The sequence below is a fragment of the Anolis carolinensis genome, chromosome 5 (assembly GCF_035594765.1).
Source record: "Anolis carolinensis isolate JA03-04 chromosome 5, rAnoCar3.1.pri, whole genome shotgun sequence".
Classification (NCBI taxonomy): domain Eukaryota; kingdom Metazoa; phylum Chordata; class Lepidosauria; order Squamata; family Dactyloidae; genus Anolis; species Anolis carolinensis.
In genome coordinates, this window is record NC_085845.1 from 156,770,618 (window position 1) to 156,787,338 (window position 16,721).

The 16,721-nt window shown below is 38.9% G+C and overlaps 1 protein-coding gene and 2 long non-coding RNA genes across 18 annotated transcripts in view; 1 reads left to right on the forward strand and 2 right to left on the reverse strand.

The window, feature by feature from the left end:
- The window catches only part of nav3 (neuron navigator 3), a 587,869-nt gene extending 576,765 nt beyond the window's left edge, over positions 1–11,104 (forward strand). For all 16 annotated transcript variants that reach the window (XM_016993769.2, XM_062980879.1, XM_016993770.2 and 13 more), the window contains 6 exons: positions 524–678; positions 1,337–1,408; positions 2,736–2,932; positions 5,856–5,974; positions 6,669–6,866; positions 8,250–11,104. In XM_016993769.2, coding sequence (XP_016849258.2) covers positions 524–678; positions 1,337–1,408; positions 2,736–2,932; positions 5,856–5,974; positions 6,669–6,866; positions 8,250–8,369 — 861 coding nt within the window. In that variant the 3' untranslated portion in view covers positions 8,370–11,104. The remainder of the gene's footprint in view (positions 1–523; positions 679–1,336; positions 1,409–2,735; positions 2,933–5,855; positions 5,975–6,668; positions 6,867–8,249) is intronic.
- Positions 5,633–6,719, reverse strand: LOC100567396 (uncharacterized). Its single transcript, XR_001730302.2, has 2 exons — positions 6,628–6,719; positions 5,633–6,083 (listed from the first exon to the last, which is right to left on the reverse strand). It is a non-coding gene; the product is annotated as an uncharacterized LOC100567396 (long non-coding RNA).
- Positions 7,251–16,721, reverse strand: part of LOC134299125 (uncharacterized) — a 67,644-nt gene continuing 58,173 nt past the window's right edge. Inside the window, exon 3 of the long non-coding RNA XR_010006269.1 lies at positions 7,251–7,307. This is a non-coding gene — a long non-coding RNA (uncharacterized LOC134299125). The remainder of the gene's footprint in view (positions 7,308–16,721) is intronic.

The window sequence follows — 16,721 nt, forward strand, 5'->3', positions numbered from 1 at the left end:
TTGACCCATGTAGATGGGCCAAAAGTCAGAAACAAGTTAAGTACAGTGATTGAATCCTACTGCTTCCTTCAGAATTACTGAGTCTCCCATATCCCTTGTGCACTAAAAATCTTCTCCATTACCTCAAAAGAAGTATTGAAGATAAATAGGTAATGGAACTACAAAAGAGAGAGTGGTGAGTCAGTTGGGACCTGACTATAATGTCACTATTCACAACTTGAAGAAAATGCAGCCTCAGTCTATGTTGCTTGTGTACTTTGTGTTATATTACGTACTATATCTTATCAAGAACTCTGCCTGATCAGAAACCATCATCTCATAAAAGAACCTGTCAGAGATTAGTCCCTGGTAGGGCAAGAACAAGAAGCATAAGTAGGCCCTCTAGCTCAAATGCATTTTGTCTATCAGAACAGGGACTAGGCAGATGACAACAGGCAGCCCTTGCTTTAACAGAAGCTTGGTAAATGTGAGGAGACCAGTAGAAATATTTCCATTTCATTCTGTTGCTTTTCTTTTCTACAAGGATGTGCAACAATATCTTGCTAATTTGGCTGAACAATGCAGTGCTGACAACAGCAGTGCTGACCTCCCAGTGGTAATAATTCTTGACAACCTCCACCATGTTGGTTCTTTGAGTGACATCTTCAATGGTTTCCTTAATTGTAAATATAACAAATGGTAAGTTTTGTCTTTACCTTGTTGTGAAATAGTCTAAACATAAAGAATAGCATAGTAGATGGAAGATTAATTTTGTGTACAATCAGTCCAATTTAATTGAGAAACACGAGCAATCCCATTATTATCTGTTAAGCATGCTGTATGTATACATTTAGGGCATGAAGTTAAAGAAACTTAAATGTTAATGATAAAATTCTGAAATGTTTCTTTTGAAACAAAGACCTTATTCAAGGCCTTACTCAGTGAAACAGTTCAGTATAACTGGGTATTTTAGCATACTTTTTAAAATCCTTTCCACTTATAATAAAATGGTAAAATAATCTTTATTCACCATAGCAGTAGACCATTAATAATAATATTTTCTAATAGTTATTGCCTTGTCTGTCATGGAGGAGGTCTGACATCTGGATTTTAGTTGTAGAGTTTAAGAAGCCTCCAGTAGAACATTTCATTTTTCCTTAGGTTTTGCATGAATAAGGAAACTGATTTTAGTGAGTTTTTCTTCTATCTCCCCCCTTCAATGGATTTAGTATTTTATTGATTTTTAATAGTGATTTTCCCTTTTTTTGGATGAGCTCTTGAGCTTTTCCTAATTAAAAGGCAGGGTAGAAATGGGTTAAATAAACGAATTAACACCTTCAACATTTAATATTTTTAGCCCCTATATTATTGGAACAATGAACCAGGGAGTTTCATCGTCACCTAACCTAGAATTGCACCAGAACTTCAGGTAAGTGTTCTTTCTGCTTGTGCAACCCTATGCATGCAACTGAGAAGTAAGTCCCTCTGAGATGAATCAACCTTTCTTCCACATTAGTCTGGATAGGATTACAGCCTGAAATAACAATTTTAGGACCTTTCAGGAAGATTTATTTTGACTAAGGATAACTGAGCAATTAAATCTCTGTTATTTCTAATACGGGTATTAGGAAAATAGCTATAAGAGGGGAAAAAATAAAAGAATATCCCCACAAAAAATCTGTTAAATACATTATTGTTTCTTCAGTCCCCAAATTCTTAACATTCCAGAGAGTGAGACACTGAAAATTGTTCACTTATAGATGTCTTCTGTTTCTTGTGCTTGCGTTCCTATGATATATTTGATTGATTGCTTTATTTGGATGCCCAATCTTGTATTTTAAAATTATTACGTGAAGTTTGAAGTCATTGAAATGCTTGAACAGTGGTTCTTAACTTTGAATCCCCAGATGTTTTTGGCCTTCAACTCCCAGAAATCCCAACATCTGGTAAATTGACTGGAATTTTGGTGAGTTGTAGGCTAAAAACATCCAGAGACTCCAGGTTGAGAACCACTGTGATAGAGAAATGGCAAGAAATTTCACACACTACCCCATAGCTGCACCTCTGGCAGACAGGTAGATTAGAAAGTCTTCACATCTGTACAAATGTTCAGGTGCAGATTAATAAATAAAATATAAGATTTTCTAAGTTATTGTAAGTCAAGATAATGTTTCACCACTTTGATTATATTTATCATGGGGCATATTTTATCCTTCAGTTACACCTACATATGATGTCTAGGTAGCATTGTCAGTTTTAGCAGTATTGAACAAACCACAATAGGATGTGATATATTAAGAGTTACTTTCTTTATGACTGACCCGAGGATCTGGAACTGAAAAGTTAACTCATTAATTAGAAACATGCAAATTAACTTTCTGTGGCAGATCCATAGTCTAGAAGTCTGTTTACTGGCAGTGGGTAACCAAGTGCCACAGGCAAGTTCACAAAGAGTGCACAATGTCTAGATCCAACTCCTATTATACATCCCTAACACCTGATAGTCAGTGGTATGTCACATTTTAACACAGGGGATTAGGTAATATTTAACAAAAATACTACAGGTCACATATTTCATTTATTAGCTAATCTTTTCCTCCTTGTTATTTGCTAGTGACAATCACATCAGCTAATAGAAATAATAAAGAAACATTTATTTTGGTTCATCTTAAGCCTGCTATCAACTTACGTGTGTGGTCCAGAGCTTGTGTGTCTTGAATCCACTACCTTTATCTCTTTTGTCTTTGTCTGTATAGGTGGGTGCTGTGTGCTAATCACATGGAGCCTGTCAAAGGCTTCTTATCTAGGTATTTGAGAAGGAAATTGATTGAGACAGAAATCGAGAGAAATTTCCGCAATAATGACCTCATCAAAATTATTGACTGGATTCCTAAGACATGGCATCATCTCAACAGCTTCTTAGAAACACACAGTTCTTCTGATGTAACCATTGGTGAGGCCCTTCTTCAATTAATAATGCTAATTAAAGGTCAAAACTGAACCTCGAGGCTTATCTAAACTTACAGGCTTACTTTCAGTCTGCTTCTCTGATGTCAGAATAATTGACAGCTGACCTTTTGGGTATAAAGAAAACATTTAGAAGTTGGTTGAATTGGAAGTTGTGCTTGTGAACTTCATATTGCTGCTAAACTGCTGTAATGAAAATTTTCTTTCTAAAAGACACAAAATCATTGACATCTAGTTCACAACTGCAGTATATTGGCTGAACTCATTTTCATTTTTGTACAGCTTTGTCAGCTCAGCAAGAACTCATAGGTTTCACCATATTTCTAAACAATCTAAACACCATCTTCACTGTATTTCTAAACAAATTTATTTAGTGTAGTGGAAATTAGGCTTGTGCATTTGTAAAGAATCACTATCAGTTTCTGTTTATTTCATTCATTAGGCCCCCGTTTTCATTTTCGAGCACCTTCCAAAAAGAGGCCTTTTCTGAATGGGCGCTTTCGTTCCACATCCGAAACTACGTGGCCACTATGGGTGGGTTTCCCCAGGCCCCCCTTCCCCTCAGTTTTGGGGCTAGAGGGGTGAAAATTGCCACACATGTAGGGCACATCAACCATTGTTAACCCACCAAGTTTTATAACATTTGGGCCCTCCCCAATTTTTAGGGATTTTTTTCTTTCTATAAAAGGTAAAGGTTTCCCCTGACGTTAAATCCAGCCATGTCTGACTCTGGGGGTTGGTGCTCATCTCCATTTCTAAGCCAAAGAGCCGATGTTGTCCATAGACACCTCCAAGGTCATGTGGCCAGCATGACTGCATGGAGCGCCGTTTCTTTCTATAAATCTCCTTAAAAACATTCCCTCTTTCCCCCTACTGGTCCACCCTCTAACTTTTCCAGGAGCAGCAGCAGGAGGGAGGTGGGCAGGGCACCATCCCTTCCTGAGAAATGATGCTCCGCACACACCACATACATAGCCCAGGGCCCAGCCCCACTCACTTCTTCTTTAACTGGCAGCAATGGGGGGAATTCCCCTCCTCTTACCATCATTTTTGGCAATCACATGGTTTGTCTTGGAGCTGCTATCTTGGCTTCTTGCTTGCTGCTGCGCTGGGTGCCCTCCTCCTTCTCCTCTGTCTCTCATGAAAGGAAGATGCCTCCAGCCCCTCACCTCTTCCTCCTTCACACCTCTTCCCTCTCCTCCTCGGCTCTTGAAGCTGCTGCCTGTGCCTTGGGTCATTGCTGCTGCTGCTGCTACCTGGCTTACTTTAGAGTAAGATGCACAAAGGAGGAAGAGGAGGGGGCTGGGGGAGGCGCCTTCCTTGCATGAGAGATAGAGGTAGCAGCAGCAGCAATGAACAACCCAAGGTAAAAGCTCCAAGTGCCAAGGACGAGGGAGGAGGAGCCATGCACGCACTCTCCAAGGCATTTTAAGGAGGCTTCCCACTTCTAGAAAGGAAGAGTGATGACCTCCTGAAAGAGGAGAGCAAATGAGGGTTTACTGTTTGTTTGTTGGGGGACTAATAAAAAGATTAAACTTGCTCACGAAAAGGAGGCAAGGAAACAGTACCAGCTCCTGCTTTCTTTTGTTTTGAGCTAATTTTCATTCCAGAGGGGGATATTCCTATTTTGTGCTCCCACCCAAAATGAAAGGAATGAAAGAACAAGCATTATCATTCTTGAACATGAACTATATTTCATTTGGCCTCTCACTGCATATTGTTACTACAGCCTACTTAACACACATTGCCAATAGGATATCTTGGAAGATTATTCCTGCAAAAACAGTAATTATGTTTAATTTAAATATGGACCAGAGTCCTATACCTTAGTCCAGGTTGTGAAAATGTATATCTACTTAACTACAAGCAAAAGCACTAAGAATCCCTGTTAGCAAACAACAAAGATGCATAATGGGACACCAGCTAGAGCGTTACAATGAAAATCAATAGAGCTTGTGGTGCATCGGCCTTCCCTAACTGTTGTTCTGATGCATATCGAATTCCACTGTGTATCAATCAATCTGTGTTGTAAATTCGTCCCAATAGGTATTGGGTCCCATTGGTCACTTTGCTGGCTCTGCTACATAGCACTGCTGGATACAAATGTTACCAAACTGTCCAATTCTAACAGACGTAAATCCACATAAAATGGATGTAATTCCCACACTTATTCCGGCCAGTATTTCCAGTTCATTGTACTTCAGTAGAGCTCAAATTCTGAGGTTTTATTTAGTATTTTTCAGCATTATACTGCTTAATCCTAAAATTCCATGTACTCTTGTGATATCAAACCAACTATTGCTATATATGTGCAGGTTAGACTCTCCCCAACAACCCCTAAAGGAGTAGTATACTTTAACTCACACAAGTCTATCCTCACATTTTCCTCAACAACCTTTGCCCAGACTCTGCTATGGCATCAAAATATATCAGTCAATAACATTAATAGAAACAGAGAAGACAGAAGGTTCAAAGACCAAGGATATAATTACATGAATAATGGGCGCACAGATAACATAATTTTACATGTTAAGAACAAACAGATTTTTTCAACTCAGCCTTTTTGTTTTAAGAAACCCCAACTCAGTTTAGCAGTCACTACACAGCAGCTGTGAGCAGCTGCAGTACAGTCAAGTAAGTGAGCTATTGTTCAAAGTATTAAAGAGGCAGTATGCTTTGTTTTAAAGTAAGTATGATTTATTATTTCTCCCAACATAAGCAAAGCCCAACTAGAAATTATGAAGGAATTTGTGTTTTATAAATGTAGTTTGTACAAGCCATACTCTAACACTTTGTAAGCAACATAATGAAAAACATTTTCTATTATTTTTCATGTTTTAAATGAATAGACAATATTATAAATGACATTGTTAGCAGATTTTAAAAACAAATATGATCTTTTTTTCCAGGTCCTCGCCTTTTTCTACCCTGCCCTATAGATGTTGATGGTTCCAGGGTGTGGTTCACAGATCTCTGGAATTATTCCTTGGTACCATATATTATGGAAGCTGTGAGAGAAGGGCTTCAGGTAAAACTTTAGCATGTTATTTTCAATTTGCATATGTAGTTCTTGCTGCTGCCAACTATCATTTCTTCTTTCACATAATGTCCATAATAATACTATGTGGAGAGGGTTTCTGAAACAAACAAAAAACCCATTGGAACCACCGACAACCACTATTTTCTCATAAAAATGGTCCATTTAGCATTATTGTGGAAATTCAGGAGAAGCAAACATGGTGGCCATAAACACTAAGGAGAATTTTGTTCTCTGAAACTTTTTTTTTTCATGTCAGGAGCAACTTGAGAAACTGCAAGTCACTTCTGGAGTGAGAGAATTGGCCGTCTGCAAGGACGTTGCCCAGGGGATGCCTGGATGTTTTTTGATGTTTTACCATCCTTGTGGGAGGCTTCTCTCATGTCCCGCATGGAGCTGGAGCTGATAGAGGGAGCACATCTGCACTCTCCCCGGGTGGGATTCGAACCTGGCAGCTTGCAGATCAGCAGCCCAACCTTCAAGTCACAAGGCTTTTATCCCCTAGGCCCACTACTCCACCTGGGGCTCCTCTCTGAAACTGAAATAAAACCAATATTCATCTCCACCCTTTTCCTCTTTCCAAATTGGTGCAAGATGGTATTTGGTTACATAAAAGCCCACTTATGAAAATGTTAGTCACTTACTGAATTCTGGTCTTGATTTTTATTTTGGGGTGGACATTCAGATGTATGGTAAACGAGCACCTTGGGAAGATCCCTCAAAGTGGATAGCAGAGACTTGTCCATGGAGTTCTTTGCAGCATGACTGGTCATCATTACTTCAGTTAAGACCTGAAGATGTTGGTTATGAAGGATATACATCTGCCAAAGAAGGAACCACCTCAAAGCACATTCCACAAACAGAGTCAGAAGGCGATCCTTTGGTAAAATGAAAACTTTTTATTATTTCTGATAAGTTTTGTTGTTTGCCTTTCATCCTAAATAATTGTACGTGAATTCAGTCTGTTTCCTAGCTGAAAAATGTGAAAGTATAGCACAGACATTTGTTTTTATGAATATGTGTTGTTAGCCTGAGACACCAGGAGAAAAAACTTAACTTTTGATATTCTAATGTTCAAGATCAAATTAACTTTAAGAGCTGAATCTCAGAATTTATACAAAAAGTTTGCTAACATTCCATATCACATTAGAATGAGCTATAAACAGAACACAAGTTAGTGACGTCGAGAGGTATGCTCATATTCACTTCATACTATTAAAGTTGTTTCCTTTCCTAAAGGTATTCCTGAATACAACACTTACTTCTTGTGGGTGAATGGCTGCCATTCATTTCGGCGGGTGCGGGGGGGGGGGGGGTTGCATTCCTAAGGGGATAAGGATAGTCTGAGAATTATTGATAATAGGCAGAAAACCCAGGTGAAACTATTGTAAGGAGGATGGAAGGCACAGATAAGGCAGTGACAAAGAGTGTACACATTAGGGATTTTTGAAGAGAGAAATGCAAAAGAGTCCAGAGAATATTAGATAAGTTAAAAGATGGGCAGATATCAGATGGACATAAGAAGGTGGATTGAAACATAATGCTATTTCTGCATGATTGTTGATGGAAGACAACTTTGCTCTTCATTTTAAATAATGCACCATTTAAAAATGCTGTCGGTGTAGATCAGTTCCCTGAACACCACGACAAGAGGGAAGCTTTATAAATATCAGTTATAATTATGGTAATTTTAGACACTGAGCATCCTGGGAGTCCCTGGGGCTCTTGATGTTAAGTAAGATGTGCTTAAAGGCTCCACTGGAACCCAGCCTCACAGCTGTGGTGTGCTATTTTCTCTTGCCAAGGTCAGCTCATGGACAGCAGATGGTGCTCTAGCATTCAGCAGCTGACTTCTGCCCATTCCACTTCATACATCCCACCTTCCCTTTTCCCGGAGATGCAAATATGAAAGGGATCATGTTTCCTTTTCTTCCCCAGGGAATCCTCCTTAAACGTAGATAAATCTTGGCATTGGCAAAATAACTAGCTCAGATCAAGAGCTCCCTCTCCCTTCCACACCTTTCAGTTCCCATTTCTTTGGATTCTTTCCCCTTTTTTCTATTCATTTATGCCTATTCAGACCCCCAAAAAGGAAGAAAGCAAAGGTGTACCTTGGAGAAGGCAATGTATTTGGTCTTGAATATTCCAAGCTCTGTAATATTGTGACCATCGCATTCTTTTTGGCTTTTTGTAGGGCTCAAAAATATAGCGACCTTTGTGTTAATTTGCACATCAAATGATAAGCATTTCTTTACCTTTTTTTCAGATGAATATGCTAATGCGGCTCAAAGAGGCAGCCAGCTACTCAAGTGCACAGAGCTGTGACAGCGATACTGCCAGTCACCATGATGAAATCCTGGACCCCTCACTTGAATCAACACTCTAGAAGGGGCTGGGTATGGGTAGAGGATGTTGGTAAACCTATTCCCGCTTCGGGTTCTGCCAGTATTGAAGCAGTAAGTCAGGGCGCCCCAAGAGAGAGAGAGAGAGAGAGAGAGAGAGAGAGAGAGAGAGAGAGAGAGAGAAAGAGAGCAAGGAAGAAAAAAAGCTGTGTCATATTTAGGTGGTCGACTTCACTCAGAAAAGTCAGGAACACAAATCAAAAAGGAAAGCTTGAATTAGTTTAATTTCAAGACATTTCAGTATCTATGGAGCTATGTGAGACTCCATCAATCAACTGGAAAAGGCCTTTTCACAGGAGGGCAACTAAGCCGATTGCACATATGTTAGCCAAACTGGAACCTCTTTGTGTTTGTTTTTTTCTTCCTGTCTCAAAAGTTTACAGTGAAGTACTTTTCTTTTTCACTTCAATTTTCTCTGAGGTGCTGCATTGGTGGTCTTCTTGATCCACCTCCTCTGACCTCTGTTGTGCCCAAATGGCGCTCCTTACAGGACTCCAGTAGTGTTTCAGTTGTACACTGCTGCCCATTCCAAAATGAGTTTGTGGGGTGTGGGTGGGGGGAAGACATGAGAGTAAACTCAATAAGCACAAAAGTATTGTGCAATTGCCAGGAAAACGCTACTGTGATATGCTGGATAAGTGCCAATTTGATACTAAACTGCCATGTTTGCAGTGATATGGTCCATCAAGGTTTCTGGGTTTTTTTGTGTAAAAATTCATCTGTTTTATATACAAGTTGTTTTTAACCACAAGGGTATTTTATAAACACCTGCCCATCTCTTAACTTCACATCCAACACTGACTAAAGGCTTTCTTAGGGCTTTGTTTTTGAGCCTTTTCAGTGGGGGGGAAATAAAAGAGAATATTTCCTATGGTGCTGTCTCACTGCCTTAAAATCAATTTCTAGAACAGTTTTACAGTTGGTTTAATTTGTTAAACCATTGATTATTTACACTGTTTTCTTTCTCCATTTACTAATGAGAGAGCATCCACGAACGCAGAAGCTTCATATCTGTATTCCATGATGTGTAAAAATGAGATGGCTGGAAGGGTGAACTATTGATATAGATATATAGATAGTATTTTTTATCTTATGTGGATAGATTGCCTACCATCCAAAATGTTCAAGTGACTCAGAAGCCACACCCAATTAATTATGGTTAAAGACAAAAGCCCAAGTCTTTTGGCTCAAACCCATTTGGTCCTATAGAAAGAGCTGATTGAAAGGTAAATAGTTGGGGGGGGGGGGGGGGAGAGTACCCAGCAGAGCTGGGTAAACATGTTGCAGCATGAGCACAATTTTTCTTTATTCTCCCTCCCTCCTCTCCCCCCCCCCCCCCCCCAGTTTGAAGCATGTTGTTTTAATTGCAGTTGTACATGAAGAAATTCAGCATTACGAACAATGCCACAGTGATATCCACTGTGGAAGAGAGAAAAGTTTATACTGTAAAAGGGGAGGGGGTTGGTTTTGCACAGTCTACTGGGAGGGGTATTGTAAATATTAAAAAAGAGCCTTGCACAAATGAAAGCAAACAAACAGCAACAACAAAAATAAGAAACTGTATTTTATCCTGTTGGTGTTAAGAGATGTTTCATTTACTGAGATGATCCGTATGTTACAAACAAAATCCAGAGCGCAAACTTTACAATCTGTTTTTCTCTCACCTGGTGTGTTTGTCTTGTATTTAGAATTGTTATGACTATGCAGGAGCTATTTGTGCTAGAGTGAGCATGTTTCAATTTACATTATGAAGCCAATACACTGTAGGAGAAAACAAAAATTACGTTGCTAACTATCCTGGCAGGCTACACCAGAATGAATCAGAGTAATTGGATGGGCTGGTTCAAATTAACTCAGATAAGCCAAGGGCTATGGCATTGTGTAGAGATATGGACTTATACATTTGGAGTCACAGTCCTGAAAATACTCACTTGAAGCATGCCCACTTACCTGGTGTGTGCCAGTGAAGCACTTTGGTTCTAGCTAGTCAATGGCTATCTTCAGGACATCCAAGTGGTGCTACAAACTCTGGTGACCATCTTGTGGCCATCTATTTTATCACACTAAGACCAGTGCAGTTTCCCTTGCTGTATCACTGAAGATACAGGTCTCCTACACGGTGCTATTGCCCTAATTAAAAAACAAAACCTCTGATTTTATGCACACAGAATGTAGTCAGAATTACGTCAGGCGCTAAAACTTAGATTGTTCTCTTATATTGTTAAATAGCATGTTACACTCTGGCAAGTACTATAACATCAGCTGGTCTTTATTATATATGTGGTCTAAAACAACAAATAAACAATTTGTTCCTGCCACTTTCAACACACATGCACGCACACACACAAAACCTATATATGTGTGCCATGTAATACAACATTCCCTGCAATACATCTCGGTGAATCCACCTAGTTTACAACTTTAAAAATTTGTTTGTGAAACATTTGTCTGTACACATTTTATATTTTGTACATTTTTGATGTAACATATCATGTAAATAGACAGAAACAGTGAGATAAATCATCTGAAAAGTTTTGTAGTCTTTGTAAAGCCCTAATAATAAGTATTTGGTGTCATCAGACTTAACTGGATGATGTATTTTCTATTGATTTATTGTTCTTCTAGCTTGTAAACCAGCTTGCATATATTTTTTGCAGGTGTGCACACTGTATCTGTCTAAATTATTACTTTGCCATTAAAGTGGAATTATTTATTGACAGTTGAGTCTGTTGTCTTTGCACTTAAGAAATCAAAACTATTAGATAATCTCATGGTAATATCTATGTTCTGTGGTATTAGGAAGCATTAGCTACATCTTCTGGCACGACCCTTCAACCTTTTCAGCAATGCACCCCCTCCCAACACAACCATTTCTATGTTGCTGGGAGGTAAGCAAAGGTACATCTGGCTCTCTTCCTGAATATGCTGTAATAGGCATCTGCAACACCCAAGGTCTACACTTGTCTTTCCACTCTGTGGAAACATGGACCCAATGGCCATCTTATGGGTTGGTGACTGTATTGCTAAAAGATAGGCTTTGTGGGTGGTTTTCTTGTTGCATGCATCAGGAATATTAAAAAGAATTTCGATTAGGTAGAGTTATGACATTGCAATTACTGAAAAGGATGCTAGCCTGACACTTTGCCTTCTTCAGCTATGAACTATTTGGACATCAAGTATTATCTTGCTCTATAATTCTAAATGATAGCCTTTAGAGAGCAAAACAAAAGAACAAAGAGGGAGAAATGAGTTTAAATAAGATGTCAAAGATAAGTATCCCAATAATATAGACATGTTATTGTGCGTATTCCCTCCTACATGTGCAACTATCTGAAAAGTCAAAGAATATTACTAAGAATTTAAATTATAATAATAATAGTTCTAGAAATTCTCTACCATGTTTATGGGCAGAAAATGTGGTCTGTTTAACAGAATTTCTCAACAGTCCTGAGGAAAGCATTTACAGCTCGGTGCTTCCAAACAATGCCATCAAACTGGCTAGAGGGAAGATACAGAGGGATCCCCCATGTCCAACGACTTTGCATTTGTGGCACGGGGAAAAAAGAAGATCTATCTGCTACATTGCCCCTTGTATAATGATCCTAGGGAAAATCTCCTGGGAACACTCTTGGAAGAAAGGGCAGCATGGCAACAATCTGCTGTGATCTGTGACTTGCTAGTAGATTATTCCAAAAATATAACGCTAAAGATTGCCACATTTGCAATTGCAGCCCAAAAGATCAGAGCTAAAGTAGCAAAATCCATACTTGAGGTCAGAAATGAAAATGGCAATGGTTTGGGATGATACAAATCAGACACTGTCATTGTTATGTTGCTGCTATCATAATTTTAAAGAGCTAGTTTTAATTTTTGAATAAGTTTTAATGTTTATATTGGAAAGTGTTTATAAAGGTTGTATATTATTGATGTCATGGCCTATGGCTAGTACAATAAACAATTCATTCATTCATTCACAGGGGGGAATTTCTCAACAAAAGGTGAGTAGGAATATTCTCTTACAACCTCTCAAATGTAAGACATTAGACATGATTATAGCATATATATTCTTAACGCCTTTAAAGGAGAAATAAGGTTTTATTCTACTACCACTGTGTACTGTGCAGAGCCGGTCCAACAATTAGGTGAATTAAGCAGTCGCTTGGGACGCAAAACATATGGGGGCACAGTCGAGACTGCTTTTTCTGTTGATTTCTGGTAAAACATGATGTTTTGGTGCTTAATTTGTAAAATCTTAATGTAATTTGATGTTTAATAGGCTTTTCCTTAATCCTTCCTTATTATCCAACATTTTCACTTATCCAACGCTTTTATTTTTCAGTGATTGGTTTTTTTGGGGGGGGGGGGCAAAATTCTGTTCACCTAGACTTGAAAAATACCTAGGGCCGGCTCTGGTACTGTGCAATGTTCTAATATAGAATAGTTACTAATCTGTAACTCTAGATTTTGAATCCGTAACTGCAATACTGAATTCAAGTACCTTTGGGTTTGAGGGTCTGTGGAAAACAGTAGAGATTACTAGTACAACAAAAGAGAGGATCTACACACATTGTCCTATTACTCAAGCAAACACGAAAAGTACCAAACCAGGGATGAAAAATACATGGCCAATCAGATGCTATTCAACTGCAGCTTCCAGCTATGCCAATTATAACTAATGGTGTATGTTGTGTTTCAACGACCTGTTAAAGTTACACACTCCCACCTCTGCCTTATGCAAACCCATGAGAATGTTGGTGTAACTGTATATTTTTTTAAAATGGCTATTTCTTTTACATGAAACTGAATTAGAATATGTGGGGTTTAAAAATAAAAGTAGGATGAGTTTTAGTCCAGCTCCTGTAAGAATTATTGGACTTTCTACAGTTCCAGGATGAACCATTAGCCTTGTCATAGCTTGGCTTAACCAGAAATATTGTCCACTCCAGTAGAAAGGTAATCTGAGAATTCATGCAAATGCACCTCACAATTCTTGTTTTTGGGATGTTACTGTTTGCATGTGTACCAGTTCCTGAGAGATTTCCCTACCCAATGGAACTAGTACCCATGTGAAAACCATCAGTTAAACAAATGTTGTCCTCTCCTCTTAATGCTGAATAATGGAAAGTTCAAACATATATGTTTTTCCCACTTCATCAAACTGCTTTTCAAACCCCGCCGGCTTAAATACATACAGTTAGATCCAGATGTAAGTGGATGAAATGGGCTTCATGACTTTCCCCATTCTCATGGACCAGTTCTGCCTTCTACTAGAGTCAGGTAACCATGATAAATAAGGTGCATTGTGGCTGAGGAAGCTGAGGAGGAATGGGGGAACATCAGGCAAAAACAATTTCCAGGAACAGGATATCTGTTCTTGGAGGTTCTGTGCCTCTTTATGAGATCAATGTCTCTGTCCTTCTCTTCATCCTCCAGAAGCCCTTCTTGTAGGGCTTTCAGAACAAAGAAAGGATGTGTCCATTTCATTCAACCTCATTTTATGGCTGTCTCTGCATCCAATTCATTGGCCAGATAAAAAGGGAAAGAACTGTTTCAGTAAAAATGCATAAAATCGTCTGTGCAGTAGCATAGTGAGAAGCTGGTGGTAGTAATATTTAAAGAGGTGGGGAGGACATTATGATTTAAGCCAGAAACAACTGAAGAGCTTCTTTGCAAGCCACATGTGAAATCCCTCACGACATTGTCTGCCTCCACTCTGCCCAGATAACCATCCAACACCATTCTAGAAATGGTATACATCTGTAAAAGGATTCTCCAAATTGTACTGTCATTCACCTACAAAGAAAACTGAAATTTCAGCCAGTTATACCTTACTGATCAATGCAAAAAATTGATCAAGACAACAGATGGGCAAATTCTATATAATCTATATCTGTATTCTCTCAATATAAAAAGTAGACATTTGTAAAGCCCTAATTATAGCCACACAAAAACTTCAAACGTATGTATATGGCCTCAAAGACACGATACCTGATTATGACTGTGTTTCTGTATCAATGGATATTGGATAATGACTGAAAAAATAAATTTGAGCCTTACCATCTTACACAGAGAGACACTGGGCCTGCATAAGGTTTTTCTTGTGTGGACTACAGCATCAGAACAAGAAGTTGTGGTAACAAAAGCCATCTGCATCAGGAGAAGAAACTGCACAGATGGCTCCCAAGTTGCATGGAAGCTCACAGTTTCCCTTACTGATGAAAATGGTTTTTACTAACATTCTTCATCCCACTCACATCCTGCTATGCCTCTGTAATATACACAGTAGTTACACCAACCAATCGTATAATACTCAGAATTGTTGCCTTCTTCAGCTGACAAATTTAATATCAATATCATCACACTAAAGGCAGTGGATACATACTGCTTCACAGCTATAAACTATGGGGATTATGGAATTCATCATATTAGGGATTTTTAGCAACCTAGGACCCTTGCAGCATGCTGGGAGGACAAAGCCCATCGGATGCCATCAGATGATGCACAGCTACTTACAGCAGAGCTCTGTCCTTCCAGCATGCTGCAAGCATGCTAGGATGGTGAACAGAGAAGGGAGGCTTCCCGTGCTCTCATAGAAAAGAATAGGGCTAGCGCAGAGGAAAGCCAGGTGGCAATGCTTCCCCTCGTGTGATGAGTATGTGGACAATCTAGGCAATGCAGGGTGATGGATTCTCCTGCTGCCCACCAGATTTGCTACAATGCATTGTGAATCCCTCCGCTATTGCCTGTAAATTGGACCTCAATGTGATGAGGTCCTATATCACTTACAGCTACTCATGCCTTCTCTATAGGTATAATTGTATACTATTTAATTGTAGAATTACATGTATTTGACTATTCATTTACACTGTCACTTATTTCAATTTTCCTGAATATGTGACTAATGACTCTCTAGATTGCAATGGCAAATAAAGAATGCTGAATACTTTGGGTATTGAAAGGATTTTCACACAAAGTTGTATCATTTTATTTGTGCTTCTCACAACTGGTTCTTATTAAATAGAGATAGGCCAGAATCTTATTAGTGATTTACAAAGTAAACCCAACATAGTTCGATGGCTGTACAGAGACTCCCAATTTGATGGTCTTTAGCCTCACTTATTGGAAAGAAGTCACCAAAATCAAGGGTGGCCTGGTCCCCTATCATTCAGGAAGGAGCTGACTCACGTTCTTACTTCTTCCCATGAGTAATCTCCATTGCAACAGGCAGAAACAGATCTCACACTGGAGATCGCTTGTGCAAAGGGAAGATGGGAACATCAGTCAGCTGCTTCCCAAACAACAGGTAAATGGATCCCCATCAATCAAAGTGGTGCTTCCTGGTAAATAGGAAGTGGAAAACTTTCATATTCCCTTTGTTTTCCCCAAACTAGAGATAACAATAGACACTTTTGAACTGTGGTGTTGAAGTAAAATTCTGAGAGTGCCTTGAACCGCAAGAAGATCAAACCAGCCCATACTCCAGGAATTAATGCCCAGCTGCTCACTGGAGGGAAGGATATTAGAGGCAAAGATGAAGTATTTTGGCCACATGATGAGAAGACAGAAAAACTTGGAGAAGATAATGATGCTGGGGAAAATGGAAGGAAAAAAGAAGAGGGGCTGACCAAGGGCAAAATGGATGGATGTTATCCTTGAAGTAACTGTCTTGATATTGAAGGAACTGGGGACAGCGATGGCCGACAGGAAGCTCTGGCATGGGCTGGTCCATGAGGTCACAAAGAGTTGGAAGTGACTGAATAAATAAACAACAAGGGATCGCAAGTACAAAACCTTTACAAATACATAACTCTGGGTTATGAGTTTGTAAATTCCCAGTGAAATTACAGTCATAGTTCCCAAGAAAATGGTTTAGTTTGTCCTGATAACAATATTATTCATATTAAAGGCTGATACCACTAAGTTAAGTCATGCTGTAGCAATGAACACACTCTCACCATACAAATGTATTTCTACATAATAATAACAGTGGCAGAAAATGGAATCTGTCACAGAAGATAAATTATGCAAGGAGCATTCCATGTGGCTTGTCAGCTACATTAAATTGCTTTTTGTTTGTTCCTCCTTCAGCTACATTCTTAAGTAAACATTGATAAATAGTACAGAGTGATCACATTGTTAACAAGAGCATCCTTTTAGCTGAGATCAAGTTTATCATACAACATAATATTTTGACTGCCTTTTGGCTGAGTTTCCCTCATATGTAATTGTAATCAATTAGATTATTTTCTTATTAAAAGAAAATAAACCAGTACAGCTTAAGGAAAGGAGATAATAAAGAGAGGAGGAATAAAAAGGTCAGAAGGAGAAAACACCTG